General features: G+C 39.0%; 2 protein-coding genes across 5 annotated transcripts; one reads left to right on the plus strand and one right to left on the minus strand.

The window, feature by feature from the left end:
• Positions 1-224: 224 nt before the first annotated feature.
• On the minus strand, positions 225-12,228 carry ganc (glucosidase, alpha; neutral C). The gene is made up of 25 exons (XM_081602995.1): positions 11,953-12,228; positions 11,643-11,705; positions 11,462-11,564; positions 10,402-10,529; positions 10,127-10,303; positions 9,996-9,999; positions 9,837-9,903; positions 8,920-9,016; positions 8,667-8,850; positions 8,154-8,310; positions 7,832-8,067; positions 7,625-7,751; positions 7,446-7,525; positions 6,359-6,502; positions 6,192-6,288; positions 6,003-6,104; positions 5,161-5,335; positions 4,881-4,949; positions 4,244-4,308; positions 4,081-4,157; positions 3,941-4,015; positions 3,687-3,800; positions 2,936-3,048; positions 2,719-2,822; positions 225-1,381 (listed from the first exon to the last, which is right to left on the minus strand). Exons 1-25 carry the CDS (start codon positions 11,979-11,981, stop codon positions 1,272-1,274), a joined length of 2,697 nt encoding a protein of 898 aa, XP_081459121.1. The 5' UTR covers positions 11,982-12,228; the 3' UTR covers positions 225-1,271.
• Positions 12,229-12,663: 435 nt separating this feature from the next.
• On the plus strand, positions 12,664-23,963 carry LOC103458270 (transmembrane protein 87A-like). Of its 4 annotated transcripts, none has more exons than XM_081602990.1 (21): positions 12,664-12,891; positions 14,174-14,231; positions 14,484-14,581; positions 15,455-15,571; positions 15,653-15,700; positions 15,804-15,845; positions 16,674-16,800; positions 16,904-16,965; positions 17,081-17,264; positions 17,356-17,455; positions 17,543-17,636; positions 18,901-18,972; positions 19,113-19,221; positions 20,196-20,254; positions 20,367-20,470; positions 20,554-20,630; positions 21,013-21,081; positions 21,200-21,264; positions 21,360-21,412; positions 21,539-21,569; positions 21,723-23,963. In XM_081602990.1, the coding sequence occupies exons 1-21, from the start codon at positions 12,787-12,789 to the stop codon at positions 21,762-21,764; spliced, it is 1,716 nt and encodes a 571-aa protein (XP_081459116.1). In that variant the 5' UTR covers positions 12,664-12,786; the 3' UTR covers positions 21,765-23,963. The 4 variants fall into 4 exon arrangements, with proteins under 4 accessions (XP_081459116.1, XP_081459117.1, XP_081459120.1 ...); XM_081602991.1 differs by having other exon boundaries at positions 21,203-21,264; XM_081602994.1 differs by lacking the exon at positions 21,013-21,081 and having other exon boundaries at positions 21,203-21,264.
• The last annotated feature ends 26 nt before the right edge of the window (positions 23,964-23,989 follow it).

Below are 23,989 nucleotides of genomic sequence, written 5' to 3' on the forward strand. Positions count from 1 at the left end.
CGTCACTGTACCAGATAACACATGTTGACGATAACGGAAATGTTGGTAAAGTCGTCCTGGTAATAAGAACCCAAAGCAGACTTGTTCATAGGAATATCATTGTTTTATTTTGCGTTCCGACTAAGAAGGAAATCTGTGACTTGTAGATCAATTTTACTAAAAAGATCTCTGGCACTCTGACATAAGGAGTCATTCATCAGTATAAGTTAAAGTTTGGTTGAAGCTCATTGTCCAACAGCTCCTCAGTTTGTCAGGATAAGCATACACTACCTTACATTTTTTTTTTATTCTCTTGAACTGATTCCCTTTTTTGTATGGAAGAGGTTTAGGGCCACTGAAAAAAAAAAACTAATCCTGACTTTTTATCTCAGAAGATTAAAGTCAGAATTCTGAGAAAAAAGTTAAAATTCTGAGATTAGAGCCAAAATTATCAGAAAAATCAGAATTATGAACTTCAAGTCTTAATTTGTCTCGTCTTCCTTTAATTCTTAAAGTGGAAAGAACAAGATATAAGGAACCAAAAAAAAACAATTTTCAACAGATGATGCCTTAAATTATGCTGCTTTCCTGCCATCTTGTTAAAGATTAACCTGGTCTGATCCTACCTCTTTTTGTGAATCCTACAAGTATGTTTTTTCTATTATTAGTAGAAAGTTATTCTAATTGAAGAGGTGTAAAATATCAGAAAATCTTGTTAGTAAATATTGTGATGTTCAATATTAGCTGCCATGTATGCCTATTTTCTTCTCTCTTTCTCACCCGTCACTTTCATCACTCTGCAGGTCATTCTCAATAAGCTCTATCTGGACTTTGACTGAACCATGATTCAAAACTATATATTATTTACCTTCCTCTTTGCATTATATGCTACATTGTGTTCATATTTCACAAAACCCCCTTTACATTCTAGTCAAGTTTGAAATTTTAAACAGTTAGGTGGAGGATTTTTGCAGGAGACAGTAGATTTAGCTTCTGAACTAAAACAAGCAGCTATGAAAAACTATGATCCGAAAATGACTTCACAAGTCAAAATCTGAACACGAAAAGAGTTAAAATGATTACAGTAATGTAAAATCGCCCACGCCTTGTTGATATTTGTCTGCAGCTCCATTAGCAACAAAACTGTTCATCAGTCCAAGCAGACACATTCATTAGGTCAAATGTTTCCCCATTCAACTGATAAAATTAGCAACCATCGTATTCCTGACTGTTCCCTTTGCGGGAATACGCAATCAGTGCCAAAGGAAAAGCAGTCGGGGATTTCTCCAGGATCAGTTGATCTGTATGTCCCAGTCTGTCGTCACTCTGACGTTCAGGTTGTTCAGTCTGAGCGTGCAGCAGGCTTCCAGGAACTCAAAGGAAGCAGAGATGGATTTAGCACCTGGTGAGAAGATCAGAACAAGGCTTGCTTAGCTTTGAATTAAAGCAACTTTTAAGTCAAGAAGCTTACAAAACTGACTTAACAATAGCTGTGTTTCCATTGACCGTATGACTGCGCTAATTGGAATTACAAAAATGAATTTGGTTAATTGAAATGCGGCAATCTCAAAAAAGTTCACCTTTTTCACTCAAATATTTTTGTGCTATGATGAGGTTTTTTTTAAAAAACTGTATCGAAATTGGTGTTCTTTGCAAAACACTTTTTTCGCATCACACGAGCCACATAATCAACAACCAGATGTTACTACTGGTGGAAACCACAAAGAAGACGACAGGAAGTGGTAGGAGGATGATGGCGCCGCATGTTCTTTAATCACTTACCGCGTGAACAAACTCATCCACGTGTGAGTTTCATTGCATTTCTTATTTAATTGAAACACCACAATTGGGAAATGTGTGTTTTTTTTTGTGGAATATTGACAAAGTTTTGGCCACATTTGTAATAAAAACAATTAATGGCAGGTATGGGAAGGATCAGAGCCCCTTGTGGTGGTGTAAGGTTACTGCAGATACACAAAGTAAGCAATTTATTTATTTATTTATTTATTTTACTTCAACATGACTCCAGTTGCTCTGCCTGGGAAGCTTCGATCAGAAATATAGCACTCTTGATCACTGGTTTAGAGAGATGATCAAGAGTGCTAGAATGCAACAAATGGAGAGTTTCAAAATTCACATTTTTTCCAGTCTCAGATAAAGATCAAATGTTTTTGGTCTAGTTTCTAGTGCAAATATTTTAGTACCCTTGAATAAGAAAAACTAGTCAATAATTCCTTAATATTGATTAAAAATGACTAGCTATAAGTGAAATAATCTGCCTGTGGAACAAGACATTTTAAGTTATAACATGAAAAAAAATGTCTTGTTCCACTGGCAGGTTGTTTCACTTATAACTAGTACTTTTTCAAAGAGTTATTTACTTAAAACAAGCTCCGATATCTTGCTGAAAAGTTACTTGTAAGTTAGTTGATTTGAAATAAGACAAAACTAAGATATTTGCACTAGAAACTAAACCAGAAATACTTGATAAGATTCTGTGTTTTTGCTGTGTGGCCTTCTCTGCTGGAGCAGAGTTGCGAAGAGAGCAGCCAAAACAACCGTCATTAAATTTAACGACGTTCAAAACAAAGGAACCTTATTTGGTTTTGACATCATTATTTGCTTGGTTTCAACACGTATTATAATCCGATGTGCTGCAAAACTTAAAAGATCTTCCCTTGAAACACTCAAACTTCTTTCGGTACGAGTTAAATGTGCTCATTTCGGGGACGTCCTCACCTGGGACGTGGACGTTCACCGTGGTCGGCTTGCTCTTCACTCCCATGATGGAAACGGACTGAACGACGGTGTCACAGTCAAACCTCCCCTCTTCACTGGCCGAACTGGGAAAAGCAATCGCAACAGAAAACGTCAAACCAGTCCGCGTTGAGTCAGCAGCAGAAGATTTTCCCAACCTCAACGTGAGAATTTTCACGTTTTCAGGAGCGTGACTCACCGACAGAGCAGACGGCCCGACGCCATGCTGACCCGCCGCAGGGAGAAGGCCTTTTTGTCACGGTACTCGAAGGAGTGGCCGTCGTCGAGGTACAGCTCTCCGTCTGCACTGGCCTGAACGTTTATTAGCAACACAGGTAGAAATGTTCCACATCGAAACACAAGAATGCTAACAAACTCTCTAAGGTTTAGCTGAAAACACATCTTGTCTGTTTATGGAGGACACTTCTGAAATACGGCAAATCTTTTAAGTATTGATCAGAAAATTCGGTTTTGTTCTGAAAAGCACACAGATCAGGAGAGCCACACTGTAACTACACGCGCTAAAGCTGATTAAATTAAATTCAAAAATACTTTATTGATTGAGAAAGGTGAGAAAATATCCGCAGTGTTAATTTTCTGATATTAATTTGTGGGGCTCCTGCAAATCAGCTCTCTCAAAAATTCATTGCTTTTCCACACCGATGTTTCAAAATTTGTCTGATAGTTTAAAAAAAAAATTCTGAGAACTTTAACCATGAAGAGTCTCACTATCCATATTTTTAGACGTCTCTTGAGTCAAATACGTGAATATGTACTATAGCAGATTTGATATCATAAGGTAGAATAGAGTAGCATTAACATTTTGGAGTACAGTAAATATTAGCATTTGCTGTATGTTTACTAATATTTGATGTTTTTGGGAAAAGCTGTTTTGAATCTATCTGGTCTAAGCTGCTACTGTTGCATCAGGTCTGAGTTCCAGTTGCTACCTGGGAGTTTAGGGCCACAGTGACATCTAGAGGCATCTTCTGGTAGTCGACCGTACAGGTGCCACTTCCCGTTGACCTGCAGACCACTGAGCCGCCCCGCTGAAACACTGGAACCTGCCAAAAGTAAACTTAGCTGTAAACACATTTAACTGGAGCAAGATTTGATCTTTCGGGGCTTCTAGTACAACCTGTTTCCTGAATTCGACAACAGTGAGGAAACGGTGTTTGCCATTTAAACCACGGCAAACGCTTACTGTGTCCAGGTTGACAGGAAGACTCAAACTCTTTCCTCCTTTGTGCGCCTTCGCAGAGCTGATGTCGTACCAAATCTACGACAGAAGGAAATCTTTAGTGTCCCATATTCATAAACGGTTACAGTTATAAACGCCTCTACCTCGTCGGAGCCGGGAAGTAAGACTTTGACTGTCTGAGCGCCTTGTTCCGTCACAGGACAGGCGAGCAGGGCTCCCCCTAAGTGAGACAAAAACAACTAACTTCAGAAAAACAAATGTGTAATATTTCAATATGGAGAAATGAATCGAAGAAGTGTTCATCACCAATCATGTATTGGTTGTCCTCGGTGAAGGTGCTCTCCTCTTCTGGGAACTCCACCCAAAGAGGTCTGCAAGAGTGAATGTTTTAGGTTTTTTGTGCAGATTGGCATGAATAATAAATCTAATCCCGGTAAAAGTAATCCAAAGAGCCATATTTGCACTCAGTTGAGATAAATAAAACTTGTTTAGAGACAGAAATGTGAAAAAAGACAATTTATAATTGCTAATAAATAGCTACGATAGGAAATTTGTTGTCATTTTTAAAGAACCGCTTTTTTTTCCTACTTTCTGGGGGTTTAAAGTAAGCGAAAACACGTAAAAACTGTATAGAGAGAATGAATACTTAATATTTGTGCTAAGAGAAAAAAATACAAAAGCACAAAATTTTGAACTGAATGACAAAAATAAATTTAAAAAGTGGAGATTTAATGCAGTTATTTCTTGAAAAAAAATATGCTAAAACCATCTTGTGTTATCATATTATTATATATATATATATTAGTCAATCAAGAGCCATTGTGGAGTGGAGGGTCCCTAGAGTCACTTCTGGCTCTTGAGCTGCAGGTTGCAGCAGATCGCAGACACAGCACGTTTTTAGCTGTTGTTCTGTAGGTGAACAGCAGAGGGCAGCATCACTAACCTGACTGGAGGCATACCAGAGGTGTGAGCGAAGTAGAAGAGTGTGTACCAGAACGGCAACAAGCAGTACCTGGAAGCAGAGGAGTGACAAAGTAGTTCCTCTTTTAATACATTTTCCACTAATTTTAGATTATGTTTTGCCAAATACATTTAAAGGATATTAAAAATAAGATTTAAGTTAAAAAAAAATCTCAAAAAGACTGGAAAATTGTGGAATTTTACCATTAAATACATCTAAAAAATTACTCAGATGTTTTTTTTGTTGTTGTTGTTGTATATACCGTTGCTGAATGGCGGTGCGTATCGCTGCGGTGACCTCTTCCCCAAAAAGCCAAGGCTCCCGCCGCTTTGTGTCGTTTGCGGAGTGGCCGCGGAAGAACGGCAGCAGAGCTCCTGCCTGGTACCAGCGCACCAACAACTCTGGATCTGGATCCTTAACAAACCCACCGACATCAGCTGGAACGCACAAAAAAAAACCATTAATCATAGTCATTAATTAGAGGGAAATTATTACTAACAAATTAAAATATTATTGCAATGGGAAATATTAAGTGTATTTATCTACTTAAAAACTGATTTTAGAGAAATCAAATTTACTCTTAATTAATTAATTGGACCTGGCTTAATATAGCAAACAAGAAACAGTGAGCCAATTCTTGCTCTTATTGCTTATAGGTTGAATATTTAGTTATTTTCATCCACGATCAAAAGAATTTTACAACTGTATGCCTTTCTCTTTTTAAGTTTTAGCTCTACAATTATTTAAACTTACCTTTCCTGCAAAACACTGAGTTCTTTAACTGTTTAATTAAACGTATTTTGCTTTGTTTATTTTTGATCAGCAAAGAAAAACTATCATATTTGTCTTTTGGTTTTCGTGCTTTTACAAATGATAGTTTTTCAATCCGGATAACACGAACAGTTTTTTTTTTTGGGGGGGGGAGTGCTAAAACATCATTAATTAAAATTTATCGTGACACTGATTAATCAAAATTCTTATCACGCTAAGAAGATTATCACTATACATAATAAGCGATACGATAAATGCCCACCCCTAAAAGAGATGCAACCGATGCGCAAAGTAATGAGATTTCTTTGAAGTAACAGAATGGTAACAGAATACCTCCACAAAATACAATGCCTGTCAGGTTCAGGGTCAAAACCATTGGCAGTGAAATCTTCAGATACTCCCAGGTGGCTACGTTGTCACCGGTCCATATTGCGCCTGCATTCAACATGAAAGCAAAAAACGTCTGGTTCTGGGTTCATGAGTTACAAACTCTAAAAAATTGATCCAGTTTGAGTCCCTCACCCAGCCTCTGAGACCCAGCAAAGAAGGAGCGTGTGAGAACAAACGGCCTCTCCGAGCCTCCTGAGCGGGACATCAAACCGTCCGCCGTGGCCATGTGCTGCAATGACACGATTTAGTTTAAATAGTAAATGCTGGTGAATGTAGCTTAGGCGAGAAGATCTGCGGACCTGGTAGAAGCCATACAGGTTGTGCAGCTCCCGATGCTCCCAGCCTCCATGGTGCACCGCGTCCTTCGGCATCGTCTGTTCTGGCCCGTTGAAGACGGACGGCTCGTTCATGTCGTTCCACACAAACAGCGACGGCGTAGATCCCTTCATGACAGGATCACAATATGCGATCGAGTCAGTGAGCGTTATTTTTTTGTTTTTGCTTCTTGGTTGTAATGTTTTGCCCATTGATAACGTTAATTCTTCTCCGATAATATTTTACATTTTCGGTTTGGTTCACTTTCTCACTACACTGTCAAACAATTCAAACCAATTCACCTCCTTCCCTGTGGTGGCGTTGCACCAGCTTTCCTCTTCACAAAATGTAAACGACAGTGGATTAGCGTCAGATTTTAGCGGTTGTAGGATTTTTTTTTTGTCTCTGGCGAAAGACCATCCATTTTTCCCTGTAGTGCTAGACTTGCGCATTTATTTTGCCTCCACTGACCCAGAATGCCCTGCGCTGTAGTCCACTTCCTGCTTTTGGAGCGGTCTCTGGTCCGCTTGCATTCGAACCGCGCCAGAGTTCACTGTGACCAAACCGAGACCAGGGTCTTTAGGCAGACCAGAGTTTGATTGTGGATTATGTGTTCACACCTCCAAAAACTAACCGGACTTTCTAGACAAACAAACTAGAGTTTGATTAAAGTGGATTAAACATGGCTGGTGTGAATGCAAGCCAAGTCTTTGAACCCATTTCTGTGTGGAATTGCCATCATATTTGTATCAACCTGCTGAGAGGCCCAATCATGCATTTTGAAACAAAAATATATATTTTTTGGATTTTCTGGCTTGTAAAGAACTCATGATGCTGTGAACTCCAACAACGTTCTTAGGGAATTTTGGAAAAATCAGAAGCCCGTAGCATCACCAATCCTCCTCTATGCAGTCATATTCAATAAATCAGAATACACGTCCAGGTGAGTTTCGTTTGTCAGATTAAAAGTACCTTTTGAAAATGAGCAGGTATTAAACACACCCATCATTAAAGGGCCAGTCTTGTGTTTTTCTCCTGATCATGAGCCAAACTTTCTCTGTTGATCATTACCTTGTATTTATCAAAGCTGTAGCACCTGGAGTACCACACTCGGGTTTCAGGACAAGTGAAGTCAAGATACGACGACTCGCCTTAGAGAAAGGTGAAGACAATCTGCAGTTAGAAAAAGCCCAGAAAAATCTTTTCTTCAAAGTGTTCAGAGGTTGGTGCAGTTTTTGGTCAAGCATCACCTGGCCAGCATGTTCCCCGAAAGATCTGCCCCTCTCTGTCCTTAACAAAATGCCCTCCATCTCTGGCCTCACGGTAGAGCGGCCAATCAGGGTCGACCTTAATATGCGGATCACTTATCACAACCATCTGAAATTAAAACAAACAAACAAAAAAAGGTTCAAAACAAAAAGAAAACTCAGTAAATTGTGCGATTTTTTGCAACCGACCTTCCGCTTCTTCTTCTCCAGATGTTGCTGCAGAGCCGCTGGTTTGGGAAACAGAGCGGGGTCCCAGGTGAAGTAGCGCTTCCCGTCCGTGTGCTCGATGTCCAGCCAGATGACGTCGTACGGGATCTTGTGGCGATCGAACCCGGCGTCCACGGCCTTCACGTCGGCCTCGTCGTTGTAGTTCCAGCGGCACTGGTGGTAACCGAGGGAAAACAGCGGCGGCATGGCTTGGTATCCTAAATGCCAAGATAACAAAAAGTTATTTTTTTTTTTTTTTTTAGAAGCGCGAAATTTTTTAATAAATTAACAACCACTTGCGCACCTGTGAGCTGAGCGTACTGCGTGAAGAGCTGCCGGGGCGCAGGCCCGAGCAGAATCATGCAGTCGATCACGCCGCTCTCTGAGAGCCAGTGGACGTCGGTCTGGGTGTCGGTCTGAGGCCGCAGCCGCTGCCTCTTCACCGGAGGCGTTTCACCGCCCTGCGAGACGGAGAGTTTGGCGCTGGAAATCACTTTGCGCATCAAAAGGTTGCAGTGCATTGCGAAAAGTTTGATAAAATCCTTCACCGCCTTTTTTGTTTTGGGGAAAATGTTCAATTTTTAACCAGATGGCATTCGCAAAGGTTGTTATACTTAACTAAAATGAGCAAAATGAAATAAATAAAAACAGTAATTAATGAGGAAAAATTATAACTCGAACTATAATGTGCAGGTAGCAGGGTAAGTGTGCAATTATTCTTGAACATGAAAGCTGTATAATATTGCTTCTCCTCCTTGAAAAATAAGCAATTATAGAAAAAAAACAAAACATTCTCATCTCACTGAGAAAAGCTTACCTGAGGGTCGGATGGGGAGTACTGGATGTTTATGAAAGTGTCCGACGCGTTCAGCCAGAACACGCCAACGGTCCTGTCCGGTTTGTGAGCCACTATCAGCGGCACAGATCCGTACAAACCGAGCCGGCAGTACAAGTCGGCGGCGAACACGTCCAGGTTGTATAACCGATAAGGTTCGCCGTCGCTGCAATAGGAAATACATCGTTGATGTCACAGTTGAAGTGACGACACTGACGATGTGAGATGTGATCACCTGGTGTCTCTGAGCCGCAGCCTGTCTGCGTGCTGCGGCAGACCGTAGACGTGCTGGAACCCGTGAAGGCAGAAGTCTGTGCCGAGGCTGCTGGGACCTGGAAAAAAATTAAATACAGTACTTCAATAACTAAATCAACATTCAGGATTTGTTGTCGTAATAAAGATGAAACCCCAAAAGCAAGCAGTTGGTTACCAAAGGGGCGCAAGCTCGAGAATCAGTGAATGTCTTGAACTTTTTCACATTTGTTGAGTTTTAGCCTCAAACATTTATTTAGTTTGAGGGAATTTTATATGATAGATCAACACAAAGTAGAATGTAACTTTGGTCTTACTTTTTTAAAATAGCCCCCACTTACTTACAGCTATGCTAGCTTGACTTTGACAACCTTAACATGTAGATGTGCTGTGGAATTAGGTGTGTATCAGTTCAGTTAAAAACAAAAGAGGTGACACACACTCCAACTCTTTGACAGATCATCACTGGAGCAGGTTTTTAAATTAGCAAATTTGGTAGATTAGTACCACAGTGATTAATTATTAATCATCACTTTAATAACCACAAAATAAACATCAATCCTGAAAAGATAAAACTGTAGCTGAGTGAATGTTCTGTTCTTTGCATGGGAAACATTTTGCGTGTTTTTTGGTGTTGAATCCTGATGCACTAGTAACATTGCTGTGAATCAGTTGCTATAGCAACGGGTCTGCATGTGGTGTAGAGGACGCAAACATGAGAAAAAAGAAGACTACAACCTACAGCTGTACTGGACTGCTTTGTTTTGGTCACTAACACGATCAAAGTTTGTCGTTGCTACGTGACAACCGTGAAAAGATTGAAGGGTTAATGAAAGTTTTGGAATATAAATAGAGAAGAAAACAAAAAAGAATGAAATAAAACCCAAAGCAGGTGCAAACCGTTTGCTTTGATGTCCTCAAAGTTCCTAAAAGTCTCCCTCCACAGTGAGTTCTTGTCCTCTTCAAGCTGAAACAGAAGCAGAAAGCAACCAAGAGACCAAAGGAAGTTTGCATAAAGAGCAGCCTGAATTTGCACTTTGAGTTTTCTTATTTCCTCACCTTACTACGTCGTGATGACGCCAGGTAAAAAAAAACAACAAAAAACAAAAACAACAAAAAAAAAAAGACATTTTAAGTAATTATAGGATCACCATCTTTGTTAGAATGAAAAGATTGTCTTACAACTTCACCTGGGTTTATTCTGCAAGCTTTCAAACCACAGTTTGTCCTTGGAGTTGAAGGTGACGATCACTTCCTGATCACACAAAACCTCCAGCCGGAAAGGGAAGTGCCACACTCTGACCTGGTATCGTCCCGAAGACCAGGACAGGCTGACGGAGTCCTTAGTCTTATTCTCCACTCTCAACCTCCAAAATAGAAAACAGTGAGTTTCCAGTGATGCTCGTATGCAGAAATGCTGAACATAATTGGAACAAGGGGATATTGGAAGTTCGGTAGATCTTACTGTTCACTAGGAGGTTCCCCGGTCAACACATCTGGAACTCTGTAACGGGTTTTGATGGGCCAGATCTCGTCTATTACGATCCTTACGGTGTCGTTTTTGCAAGGTGTCAAAGAAAGAAGCAGTCTGGTCTGTGGATTAAAAAATGGTTCATGAAGACAATTTTTTATTTGGATGGTAGGGTAAGGATCTTCTGATAAAGACCAAAGAGGCAGAGAGAAATTATATTAAAGAGATAAACTGTATAAATGTCATCAACAAAATATCTACATCACAACATGAAGAATGAATGAAATTTCAAGAATTTCCACCGAGAAATTCATACAATTTCTTAGAATGATTTCCTTCCTTCTTGAATTTCTTTCACAGAAAGATGGAAATTCAAGACAAGATGAGAAACAGATGAGAGTCCGCCATAACCTGGCTTGAATTATTCAAATATCGATATAGAGAGTAATTTTGTTCTCTGTGTCAGTCCAGCCTTAGTGCCTGATGTGAAATGATGCAAACGGATTACATTTCAAAGTTTTTTCATGTTTTTGTAAAAGTTTTAAACTTGAATAAAAAACAATTTGATCGTCGGTATTTTTCCCAAACGTAGGGTTATTTTAAAAGCAACCTTTAGTCTCTGTTGGGAAGTGCCATACATTTTTATGAAGTACAAAAATAACTTTTCCTTTTTTCTTATCAGATAAACATTGGCTTCCCTCAGCCAGAGGATTATGTTTTCTAAAGAATGATTAAACATAAACAGCACAGTATGTACTATGTACAACATTGCGCCAAATATCTTGGTACAATTGTCGACAACCACTTGACCTTTGACGCTGATGCGGTCGTAGTCTGTGCTGGGGCTCATCGGCTTTTGTATTTTTAATAAAAAATGTTAAAAGTTTTGATGTTGATATCCTTTTTATGAAAATATTTTGTCCCTCAGGTTTATCGCTGGACTAATCCTGGCTCTGCTTTGTAAATTGAGTAAATTATCCCCAATAAAATGTATGTGAAGTGGAAAAAAAAAAAAAAACGGATAATTTTTCCTGTTGAGTTTCAGTAAACCAACCTTTGTGCCATCTTCCAAAAGCTCAAAACGTGCGCCCTTCTCCGTGAGGACAAGGGAATCCAAAAGAAGTCTGTATTTCAGGTTTGGACCCTGGATCTGTCGCCTCAAAAATAGATAAAAATTTATAAGCGCATGATCTTTCTCAATCAAAAAGTCACATTAAAAATATTGCATTACATACCTGTAAAAAGCAACATTCTCACTTTTTTTGAATTTCTCCTTCTCCTCATCATTAGGGACAACACTGAAACCCAGTTGCAAAAGAAGAGACTACACTCATCATTCAGCTATTAAAAAATTTTACCTGCAAAATTGGTGAATAAAAAAGTAAATAAACATAAGATCTAGTGAATTAGTAGACCCATATACTTTTCATTTGATAGAAAGCATTAAATGTGCAAGTCTAAACTTTCCCCTTTCAGTTTTATTCATCAAAATATACCAAAGGTCAAATTGCAGGACAGACATAAGATGAAGCAACATGCAAATACCTAATAATAGGTTCTCTCTTTGCCGCCATTTCAAGCAAACTCGGACAGAAACAGCAGCTGTTTACTGTCGTCCTTTCTCCTTCAGTGAAACACAATGACTGTTTTTTTATGAGTTAACGTGTTCCTATTGACAGCTGAAGGCTGAGCGTGCGAAGAAGGAAGTGAGTGCGTCAAATCTACAACAAAAATCCAACGTACGGTGAGGATTTTCAAAATAAAGCGAAATCCTACGTCGTGTCAGTAGATGCGTAGCGACTCCGCCATATTGTGAGTGGCAAGCTTCGCAGTAAAAACACATATTGTAGCAAAATAAACAAACAAACAAAAAACGCAAGGAAACATTTAATAGTGTTTATTCATTTAGTAAGAAAAAAATGTATTTAATACAAATATTAGTACATAAAATGCACCACAAGAGGCATAAAATGACATCGGAAACTATTCTACGTCTATAAAAATTTCATTAACGCTTAAGTTCCGCTATTTTGTAAGAAAAAAAAAACTATTATTCTTGGGTTGCGTGTTTCAAATTCGCATTTTTCAGTTTTTAATCATCACTTCAATACATAATTGTAAATTAACTAATTTAACTTACATACTTAAAAGAATAATATTTTCATACTTGTTCCAAAAATATTTTTGTTTGAATAAATAGTTCTCGTTTGTTATTATTCAAATCAAACAAGTTCGAAATCCACCATATGACAAAACATCGAATTGTTTAATGACCTCTGTCTCCCTCTTGTGGCGGTTGCCTAAGTTACAGGGAAAAATCGGCCAGCCGGACCTGGAGGCGGATGCGAGTCCACCTTACCTGCAGAGCATTTCTGCAAGATGCTAGATGTCCAGTTTCGTCGCTTGTGTTTGGTGGTTTTAGCGTTCGGTTTTCACCTCGGAAGGGCGGCGGAGGTCTCAGTATGGAGCGTAAACGTCAACACGGTAAGTGTTTTTACCTTCGATGTGAGCGCTTCTACGGAGAAAGCCCAGGCTCGTGCTAAATGTTCAGCAGCTGGTAGCTAAGGCAGCTAACTAGCCACTAGCAAAGCTCTCCTCCTAATGAGAGGTCCAGCTGCTGTCAGCAAGGCTAATGATACATGACTGCTGATGTTCTTGTAATTTTTTTAAATACCCGGAATTTTCCTTCGATAGAATCCAAAATGTCTGTAACAAACTAAGAGACAGGCTGTCTCCTGGGCTGTTAAGGCATCTTTTAATGAAAAATATTTTTTTAAAGATGTACGCCTGCCAGCAGTGATAATTGCTGTTTAGGTATTCTTAAATACAGGGATGCTAAACGTTGTGCTATAGGCGAAATAAATAGATGTAGAGATAAACTTGAATTCTAAGACTTAATTCCATATCTGTCCATCAGTTCATTCATTTTTTCTCATTCACCAGGAAATAAATTCAGTTATACATAATGTTAGGAATGGGCTACATGGAATAAAATCTTGTCATGATATTTTGTTGTATTTATGTAAATAATAATAAAGGTCACAAAGGAGAATTTTAAGAACCATCTCAACTCCAGTTGCATTAAATGTCACAGCTGTAGCTCTTAAAAAACATACAATAATTGTATTAATTAGTAGTTTCAAATATGTTTTTTTGGTATTTGTTGCGCTGTCATGGAAACGACAGTGGAAAAAGTAGCTCCAACAGCAACAATCCTGACCTTTGTGTCAGTTTTGGGAATTTGCCAATATTACATATAATTTAGTGTTATCGCTACAAATTATTTTTATGAATATAATCTTTGTTCACTTTGATAAAGAAAAAAAGGAAGGAAGGCTTATTTCCTTCCTTCCATCCTTCCTTGCACCCTTTGTTCCTTAATTAATTTCCTCCTCCTTTTCTCCTTCTTTCGTTCCTTTCATCCAAACTCACATCTTTCTTACTATTTTTCTTTCTTGATTCCTCTCTTTCTTTCTTCTTTTCTTTCCTTCCTTCGATCCAAAAATTGAACAGTATGCATCAATACGCATCTGGAAAGTTGTGTCTGTATATTTGTAAATTATCCTGTGCAGAAAAACCTTGAATTTTCTATTTGATGCATTTATGGTGGAATCCGTAATGGGCAAAACCAGACACTGCCAGTTCGCTTCAGCGCCGGACTGTCTCTTGCTTCCTCATAGAGTTCTGAGGACCAGAAATGGGAAGAAAAGACGAGTTGCTGCGTCAGATAAAGTCTCATCAGTTGCTGTCTGTGTTGTGCTTTCAGACACAGGACGCTGTGTTTCGGAAGACGCTGTACGCCAACACCACCATCTTTATGAGGTGTAAGTACTCGCATCAAAACACGTGTTTCTCTGTAGGTTCGGTTTTACTCTTGTATCATGGCCACTTTTCTTTGTGCCTGGGCATTTTTTTCACTGACAGGTTTTCCTTTGACCTACGGAGCTCAAGTTCGTTGTGTAACCTCACCCCACCTCACATCCCTCTTGATAACATAATCTGTGGAAAGTCGTTTAAAATTGTGAGCTTTTGCTCCCTATTGTGTCTGATGATCATGTTTGCTCTCCTCTGTGCAGTTCTGAACGACGTGGGGTCATGTGAAAAATATCTAGCCTTTAACATCAGCTGGTACCTGCGCTCGTCCGTTTGCTACAATGAGGTCTTCAACACCCCAGTGAGCGGTGCTTCTGTTTGTTGAAATTGGTCTTTCTACTCAGCGTAGCTGCTAGACTCCTGCCAACAAACCCAGTAACTGTTTTGATGTCATTTGCAGTTTTTCTTGGTTCAAATAACATTCCTGCTATTTTTTATTATGCTTTCGAAGCACAAATAGGCCTGTCACCAATCAGTTTTGCCGGACGATAAGTTGCCCCAGCAGTTATTGTGATAAACGACAGCATTGTAATTTGAGACCATTTTAAAGTAATGTATTGATAATGGTATAATAATGCAAGTTCATCCTCTCAAACACCAATAAACTTTAATTTTATAAAGAATATTTCTCACTGGAAGTAGGCAATATTTTAAATATCCAAAATAGGGATGCACAATATATCGGTGCTGGCATCAATATCAAATGATAGTAATTTTTGGGATCGGTCCGATAAATGAAACTGGGCCAATATGAACAACCAATATTTATTTCATCTTGTTGCTGTCTGTTTCTGCTTGGTCTGGTGCTGAAGCAGTAGAGATATTAACAGCAATGCTAATATCGGATATCGATATCAAACCCGAATTGTTATATCAGTGCATCCCTAATCCAAAATAAAGCATGGCAACCAAAAACGATAAATTAAACTGATATAAGAACCACACAACTAAGACCGTAAATGAAATGGATTTTGATGTCTGCGTAAACAAAATTTCCCTTAAAAAAATATTGAACATCAGAATGGAAATTATTGAGCTCGTTTTGATTTGTCTTACTGGGCAAATGTGTAAATATACGGATCTGAGTATGTTTTCTGAAAGCGTCAGCCTGTTTAGTAAATCATAAATGCAGATGAAATCCAGTTATGTTTTTGTTTTTGTTTATTTTTTGAAGGACAACAAAGCGATGAACATGTTCGGCATGGACCACATGTTGAAAGACGGTTGGAGCGGCTTCTACACTCAGGGCTACATGTACTTTGAGAACTGCTCCTACCTCTTCACCCCGAAGGTAAAAGCTGACAAAACACATTCGCTTTCAGTAACACCTGCGGTACCTGAACACTTTTGAAAAAAAATGTTATTTTTGCAGGTTTATTTCCCAGACTTCAACCCGTATCAGCCACTGTCCAGTCCAAAGGTGATTGATTTCATTGGCCACGCCGTAGGAAAGCTCCGACGTCGTTTAGCACGGCCGCACGGTTTTATTGGTGTTCTTTGTTTATTGTGGCTTTGTCTTTCAGAGGGACCCATCAAATCAGACTTTTACTTGGCCTGAAAAACCGGTGAGGAATCCTTTTATTACATTTAACTAAATTGCACAAAGTAACTGCGTTTAACCATATTTTCAATTTTATTGATATTTATTGACACTCTTGTGGTATAAGTAGTTGAGAAAATAAAAATACGTTTTTTTTTTTAAACATCAATAGCTGACATTTATTGAGACAACAATAAATCACAATTCTTATCATAATACAATAAATGCCCAACCGTACATCAAAGCAAAATTTAGTAGCAGAAAACTTAAGGACGCATGATATTTTGGTATCGATATCTGTATTGGTTGATTTTAGTCACTTTTTTATCATATCGATATTGGCCTGATAAGTAGGATTGGGTCGATGTTAACAACTGTTGTTTATTTCCATTTTGTTGCTGTTTGTGATCCAGAAAGGAGACAATGATAGTGATGCAGCACAGGATTATGGGAAGCAATGTGGTGGTGAGGTCACCACCACATTGGAAATGTACTGCATATATTGGTAAATATAAAAATACTATATCGGTAACATTATTGACCATAGCAGCAGAATATCAGATATCGATATCGGCATCGGCCCAAATGTTCACAATGGTGCATCCCTTAATAAGCTGAACTTTTTTTGTTTGTTTTTAAATAAAAATCCTAGCTTTATGTTTCACATTTCTCAAATCCAGATGTGGCTGCACATCGATATCGGCCCAGATTTTCAAATCGGTGCACCCTTTAAATAAACAGATTTTTTTTTCATATTTTTTCAAATTAAAATCGTGCCCTTGTGTTTCAAAATTCTCAAATCTGGAAAGATTTTGGCTCATTTTCACTGACGAGGCTAAGTGATGTTTTCCAGGAAATCAGTGCGGTGGCCAAAGCCTGGGTGGACGGGCCCTACCTGTTCATAGTGAAGGTGCAGCCTGTGACCCGCGGCTTGGAGATAGAAGACATCTTAGCAGAGCAGTTCAACTTTGCTTTCACAAGTGAGGGCCAAACTTTATTTGTAAAACTTTTCTTTTTAGAAAATTTCCTTCTAAAATCAGTTTTTAAATATCACCAGTGACCGATTTCCTTTTAACTTCTCAGTGAAAGTGGAGATGAAAGGACCACATGACTACTCGTCCCCAGCAGACTGGCCTTTGATGATCGTACGCATCTTTATTTCCTAAAGGATAACTCACCTTTTTTCTTTATTAGCGCTGCACCTCATTCGGTTGCTGTTTGCATGGCCTCAAAGTGAAGCTGCGTGCGTTTCTCTCCCAGTTCTTCATGGTGATGTGCATCGTGTACGTTCTGTTCGGGGCGCTGTGGCTCTTCTGGTGCGTCTGTTACTGGAGGGATCTGCTGCGGATCCAGTACTGGATCGGCGCTGTCATCATCCTCGGCATGCTGGAGAAAGCCGTCTTCTACTCCGAATACCAGAACATCCGCTACAAAGGAGACTACGGTTGGACATGTTTGCTTGGGTCTGGCCGTGTTTGTTTTTCCATTTTTCCCCCCGTGTCCGTCTCGTTGCATTTTGGTTTCTGTTTTCGCAGTCCTGGGAGCTGTGATTTTCGCCGAGTTGCTCTCTGCGCTCAAACGATCCCTGGCTCGAATCCTGGTTCTCATAGTCAGTCTTGGTTATGGCATAGTCAGGTGTGTCAGCGGCTGTAAAAGATAACAATCTGGGAGCCCAGCGCATGAACTGTGGCTTAATAATCTCTGTTTCTTCCTGCGGTGCAGACCACGGCTGGGTACCACGGTGCACCGCCTGGCGGCCGTTGGACTCCTCTACCTCCTCTTCTCCTCTGTGGACGGAGTGCTCAGAGTGACGGGCGTAAGTAACAAACTTTCTATATGAGGCATTTTTAAGCAAGCAGTTCATCGTGACAGTATTCATATCCCTAGACCTTTTCCAAATTGTGCCCCTTTACAACCACAGATGCAAAAAATTAAATGTATATATATATATATATATATATATATGTTTTTACTTCTAATGCTCCTAACTTAGTGTAATCAACTACATTCAGAACTCGCCTAATTAATAGTCGATGTTCGTTTTATTCTCAGCAAAAATCCAGGTATGAAGACATTAGTGACCAAAGAAACAAGCTAAACCTCTGCTTGATGTTAAACCTGTCGACCAATCACACCTCATCACTACAACCTGTACAGAAAAACCAGCATAGAAAGTAATATAAACTCTTTTACAGTGGGACTTGATAATAAAATAAATCTACCTTCAGTTTGCTAAGAGAAGCGGTTTTATCGTCCATCGATGTTGTTTGTGCGTCAGATTTACAGGCGTACCGGAAATGCGTGAGTGCAAAGGTTCTGGCCCCAAAAATGGATAAAAAAATTTAACGAGTAAAAATCTGTGATATTGTTACTCAAAACTAATGAGTAAAAGTCCCGGTGCTACTCTTTTATAAAGAAAACTTTTAATTTAAAACCCCAACTATAAGACCCAATCACTCCATTATGTGTGCATAAAGGACCATAAATAAAGCCTGAATACAGTAAACAGTACGGTGTAAATTTCAACATTTATGTTGAAATTTACACCGGACATCAAAGAAACATTTTAAAGTAACTAAGTCTCATGTTGAGTAACTTAACATGGTCGCCACCTCTTGGTGGCAGAGTAACTTGTTCAATTTGACAAAACCGCAGTGAGGAAACAAAATGAGGATCTTTGGCTAATTTTGACATATTTTTACATTATTTTTTTTAAATTAGAATGCACTGTTCCTTTTAATTAAAGATAAAAACAAGAATATCAATGATAAATCTTGGATTTAATAAAGAATGGAAGAAATTAATATCAATTCATTAATATCAATCAGCAAACCCCCTTAAAAAAATGTTATTTGCAAAACTTTCCTTCTACTTTTTATTTATGCACTACTTTGTCACATAAAATCTTATTAAAATACATTAAGAGTTGTGGCTGTAATGTTTGAAAATGTAAAAAAGTTATGACTGAACATGAATACTTTTAGCTTACAGATTAGTCACAATCTGTAAGCTAAAAGTATGTTCCTCCTGTTCAGAGAATCACTCCGTTGATCATCTTTCCTGTCATCTCGTTCCTCCAGGGTTTCTATGGAACCGTCGCCCTCGTGGCTAATCTCAGCCTCTCTCTCATCGACTCGTTTGTCATGTGGTGGATATCCTTTTCTTATTTTTGTTTGTTTCACTCAGCTGGGCTTGCTCAAGTCCAATCTGGGACCCCCAGCAGTGTTTCGTACCCATTATAAGTATTGCTTTTCCATATGTGCTCACAAGGTTCTCCTTAATCAGCATCTACATTTTCATCAGTTTGTCACAAACCACTCGCCTCCTGAAGCTCCGCAGAAATGTGGTCAAGCTGTCTTTATATCAGCACTTTACCAACACGCTCATCTTCTTCGTTGTTGGTGAGTTGAAGCCGGTCTGGAAGAAGGAAACTAAACTCAAAAGCTACATGAGTTAATAGCAAAATGATTCATCTTTAGCTTCTGTTTGTGTATCTGTATGAGTGAAATTGGTGCTCTTAAGTTGATAGTGTAACATTTTATATGTATATATTTTTTATATTGTGAAAGAAGAAAACAGAATTTAGAAAAATAGTAGATTTTGCTAGCAAGCTACTTGGCTAGCTACTTAGCTTGCTGTAAATCCATCTAACTGTCTTTCTTGCTATCTAGATATCTAGCTGGACATCAAGTTAGCTAGCTAGCTTGCTAGCTACATCAATACAGATAGAGCGAGGTTGATAGATCTAACTTCATATAGATAACTACATTTAGATAGCTAGGTCAGGCTAAATATAGATCAATTGATCTTGAGCTATATATTTGGACACCTAGATGTAGATTGATAGATCTAGACAGATAGTTTTATATAGATCCATTGTTGTTCTGACTGTTGTTACTCTGTAGACAGGCTGCCATTACGCTGGCGCTGTAGATATGTGGTTATTTAAGGCACAGCAGAGGGAAGTGATGAGTTAGAGGTTGGTCAGGCTCAGAAAGTCCCATAATTCAGTTAGAAAACCTAAACAGTAGCTCAGAAAAGCTGTTGAAGGATCTTAACATCACCAGGCATTTTGAACTCTTTAATCCTGTAATTCTAATTCAAGCCATATTTCATCCATTATAATCAAACTTTATGTGAGTGCAAACCCTCCACCATAACGAGCTCTGATGTGAGCTGACCTTTAGGTTTCTGCAGCGCTCTGGTAAAACAGCAGCAGATCAGACCAGTCCATGCCTCTGCCATTATGTCCATCACCGTCTTTTACAGCAGTACAGCTGTCATGGAGCGGATGGTAATAAGGTGAAAGCTGCACAGGCTAAAACTGTGAATAATGGAGGAAATGAAAAGCTCATGTTTCAAATTGTTTCCACAGTTTCCATCATATTCATCGTCTGGACCACCAAGGGGTTCAGGCTGGTCGACTGTCAGAGGGTCGGTGTCTGTTTCTGTTCTCTTCTGACTCGGATAAATTCTGTTTAGTTTGTGGAGCGGAGAACGTGAAGCTACTTTCCTTTGCGCTCTGTGTCGACTCTCTCCCTCACAGGGCTGGCGGGACTTGTGGGTAGACGATGCGTTCTGGCGCCTCCTGTTCTCTACTATGCTGCTGGTCATCATGGTGCTGCTGCGACCCTCTGTTAACAGCCAGAGGTGAGAGAGACTGGGGAAGAAGGGAAATTAATTACTACTGAGCTGAGAACTGAATTTATCCTGGGTTGTATTTTTACCCCCAGGTTCTCTCATTCCCCTCTTATTGACGAAGACGATGAAGAAGATGAAGCCAAGGAGCCGATGATGAACGAAGCTTTTGGTAAGAAGTGCTTGTGTTTTTTATCAGGATGATAAAGTGGCTTGCATCAGTATTTATAGTCTCCTGTGAAAGTTTCCCCCCACTTGAACAGTTTTATCTCTAATTCAAAAACATCTGCTCTTCTGACGGGTTGCCATTTTTTCAAATGAATCGAACCCACCGAATTCTGCAGCACATCTACATGTTCAGATTGTCAAAGTCAAGCGAGCATATCTGACCTACTTCACTCTTGCTATTTTTTGAAATTCAAACTTTTTTCTGACCTCTGAAATGTGATACCCTTTGACCTTATTTTGTAGTTGTCATAGTGTTGACAATTAGCAGCAAAGCGCTTCGTCCCTTTTTCTTTTATATATACATATATATCACGTGTACATTTCAGATTTAGCGAGTCGTGATGACAACTTGACAGCTAAAACCAATGGTAGTCGTCGTCGGCGAGATCTTGAGGGTGATGTCACGTTGCAATGTGTCTATAGCATCAACATACATCTGGTGATACAGTGGTAATGTAAAGTAAATCACGTCTGTCTGTGTGTGATCTCAGCTTTTCTTATTTTTACATCCAGAAGGAATGAAGATGCGGGGCATGAAACCTGACTGTAACGGCTCCCAGAAACTTCTGAATAAAGAGGTAGACACTGTTGTTCTGTTATCTACATGTTCTTCAAGCGTTAGTTTGTTTCAAATGTTGGATTTTTTTTCTTTTTTTTTTTTTTTCTTTTTCAGGATGAAGACCTGAAATGGGTAGAAGAGAACATTCCTACCTCCGTTGCTGATGTGTAAGTCTTTTCATTTTGGCATGAATTCCACAGATAATGTTTGCGCATTCAAACAGTTGCGAAATATTGCTAGCACGCTTAAATAGCAACATGCTAACACTCTCGTCTTCTTTCCCCTTCATTCAGAGCTCTCCCTGTTATGCTGGATGAGGAAGAGGTAAAGTCTTCCTCTTTTCCCCCTCATGCCGATCCCATGATTCTAGTCACAGTTTCCACTATTTAAAGACCTCCAGCCATTGACCTTTAATTTGCCCTTTATCTCGCAGTCACGCTAACGCTTGCGCATACATCTCTTGTGCTTTTCTTCTAGGAAATCCTGAAAACTAAGATGGAGCGATCTAAAATGGAGTAGAGGGAAAGGCAAGAAGAAAACGAAGCAGCAATGAATGAAATTATAATTATAGAAATTTCATCACCAAAAAACGTGGAAGAACATTTTCTTTGATTTTTTTTTTCTTTCTTTTTATTTTTGCACAAATTGTGTTAAGCTCAGAAGTGTAAATAGTGTGTTAGAACCTGGAGACGATGTATAGCAGAACATTTCTATCTGTTTCACCTCGGTGTCTTCACTGTCGGCTAAGCTCAAGCACATAATTTCCACGTTAAATAAGATTCTGAAACCTATTCCCGTGGTATTTGATTTAGTACCGTGTGAATCATATGACTGATGATAAAATCTTGTGGAATTAGTTCCATCCAACCACTTCTTACTAAAGGAGTTCGGCCGACTAGACCATGCTGAAGTATGAAAATGTCATATAGTGCTGAAAACAGGAGGATATTGTTGTTGAAGTCAATTCTAACACTTAAAACAGAAAATGCTGACTCTTATTTGAAATCGTTTTCAGAATGTATTTCTTAATTGATCACATGAAAGTGGGGAAAATATTAGATTGGTATATAAAAGAAAATGGTGCGTAACTTAAAAAAAATATATTTTTTTGTACGTGGAAAAATATAGCATGTGGTTGTTTTCAACCCCACTGAGTCGGTGCTGTGTGACTGAAGCTGCAGGTCTTTTCTGGTGCGTCTCTTCCAGTTAAATAACAAAACTACCGCTCCTTCAGGTGGGTTGGACAGCCCAAACGTTCAAGTCTTCTACAGATTCTCATCTGAAGTTGGGTCTAGACTTTGATTGAGCCATTCCAAGACATTCATCAATTTAAACCCGTGGTGTTCAGACTTTATGTCCTGAGGGCCAAAACTGGCAAACATAAGCTACAGGTGAGCCACAAAATCGCATTAAATTAAAAGTGATTTCCTTTGCTGTTGTTTTTAGTTTTACTTGCTCAACAGTAAAAAATTTTTAAATCTGTATATGTTTAAAGATCCAAAACATGAAAAGAGGCTTCAAACTATCGCGTTATTAAAAGAAAAACTAACATTTTCCAAATTTCTGGGATCATCAATTGCTTTTACCACTCTTGGCTTGTAGTGAAGGGCCAAAGAAAATCGTTATCAAGGGCAGCAAATGGTCCCCGGCCCACACATTAAACACCCCTGATTTAAAAACATTTTGCAAAGAGGTCAAAAGTTCAGTTTTGGTTTCATCTGACCAGATCGCCTCGTTCCACGTGTTTTCTCTCTTCCATACACAGACTTAAGGCAAACTGCAAGCAGAAGCTCTTATGACTTCCTTTCAACGCTGGCTTTCTTCTTGCCTTAAAAGTCATATTTGTGGAGTTCACGACTAATCGTCACCCTGCCGGCACATTCTGTCTGCTGTGCTCTTGGTTGTCATCGTTCTGTTTGCTCGCTTATGTGTTTTAATCCCTGAGGCCTCCACAGAACACCTGGAATTATATCGAGATTAATTACATTTACTGCATAGGTGATTTCAGATGACAGACGGATTTTATTTAGGGATATACGAGTAAAAGGGGCAGACTACAAATGCATGCCATACTTTCGGAAATCTCTCATCTGTATGTTCGAGGGGTACAGACACTTTTCCCAGGCAGTGTTTTTAAACAGTGTACATTTTCTCAGATTATTTTTATCCAGATTAGCTCAAGGAGCTGCAATTTTGTTTATATTTCCTTTATTGCTTACATGTGTAAAGTTATGTATGGATGTATTTTATGGAAGGCCAAATTCTGTACTGTTGACATTAACCAAGTGTTTCAGCTGTGTTCAATGTGGCAGCCAGTAAATCTCACCCCTGATATGGGCCTACGTTTCTGACACACATGATTTACATCATGTATGTTAGAGGCTAATTTCACTAATTGGATAAATGCTTAATTTAGCACCTCACCCCAATTCAGGGATTAATTTATTTTTTTTATCAGAAAATGAGTGAATAGTAACAGAATCATTTAAGACTTTACCCATCACTGCAAATATAGTTTTATCTCTTCCTCAATTTGTGAAAATATGTTTAGATATTCTGGAATCCTTGCGTTCTGGTTTTATAAAGATTTAAGTCTTGTTAAGAATATTTTAATTGTTTGGAAATATTTGACAGTCTTTAAAGACTTGGATCTGTTGTGAAGCTTTTTTGCATATGTTCTGCAGAGAAACTTTATATTAAACGACCATAAAAATTTGATTTTACCTCACCCCACCTCACATCCC

The sequence above is a fragment of the Poecilia reticulata genome, chromosome 22 (assembly GCF_904066995.2).
Source record: "Poecilia reticulata chromosome 22, P_reticulata-male-v2, whole genome shotgun sequence".
NCBI classification, from domain to species: Eukaryota; Metazoa; Chordata; class Actinopteri; order Cyprinodontiformes; family Poeciliidae; genus Poecilia; species Poecilia reticulata.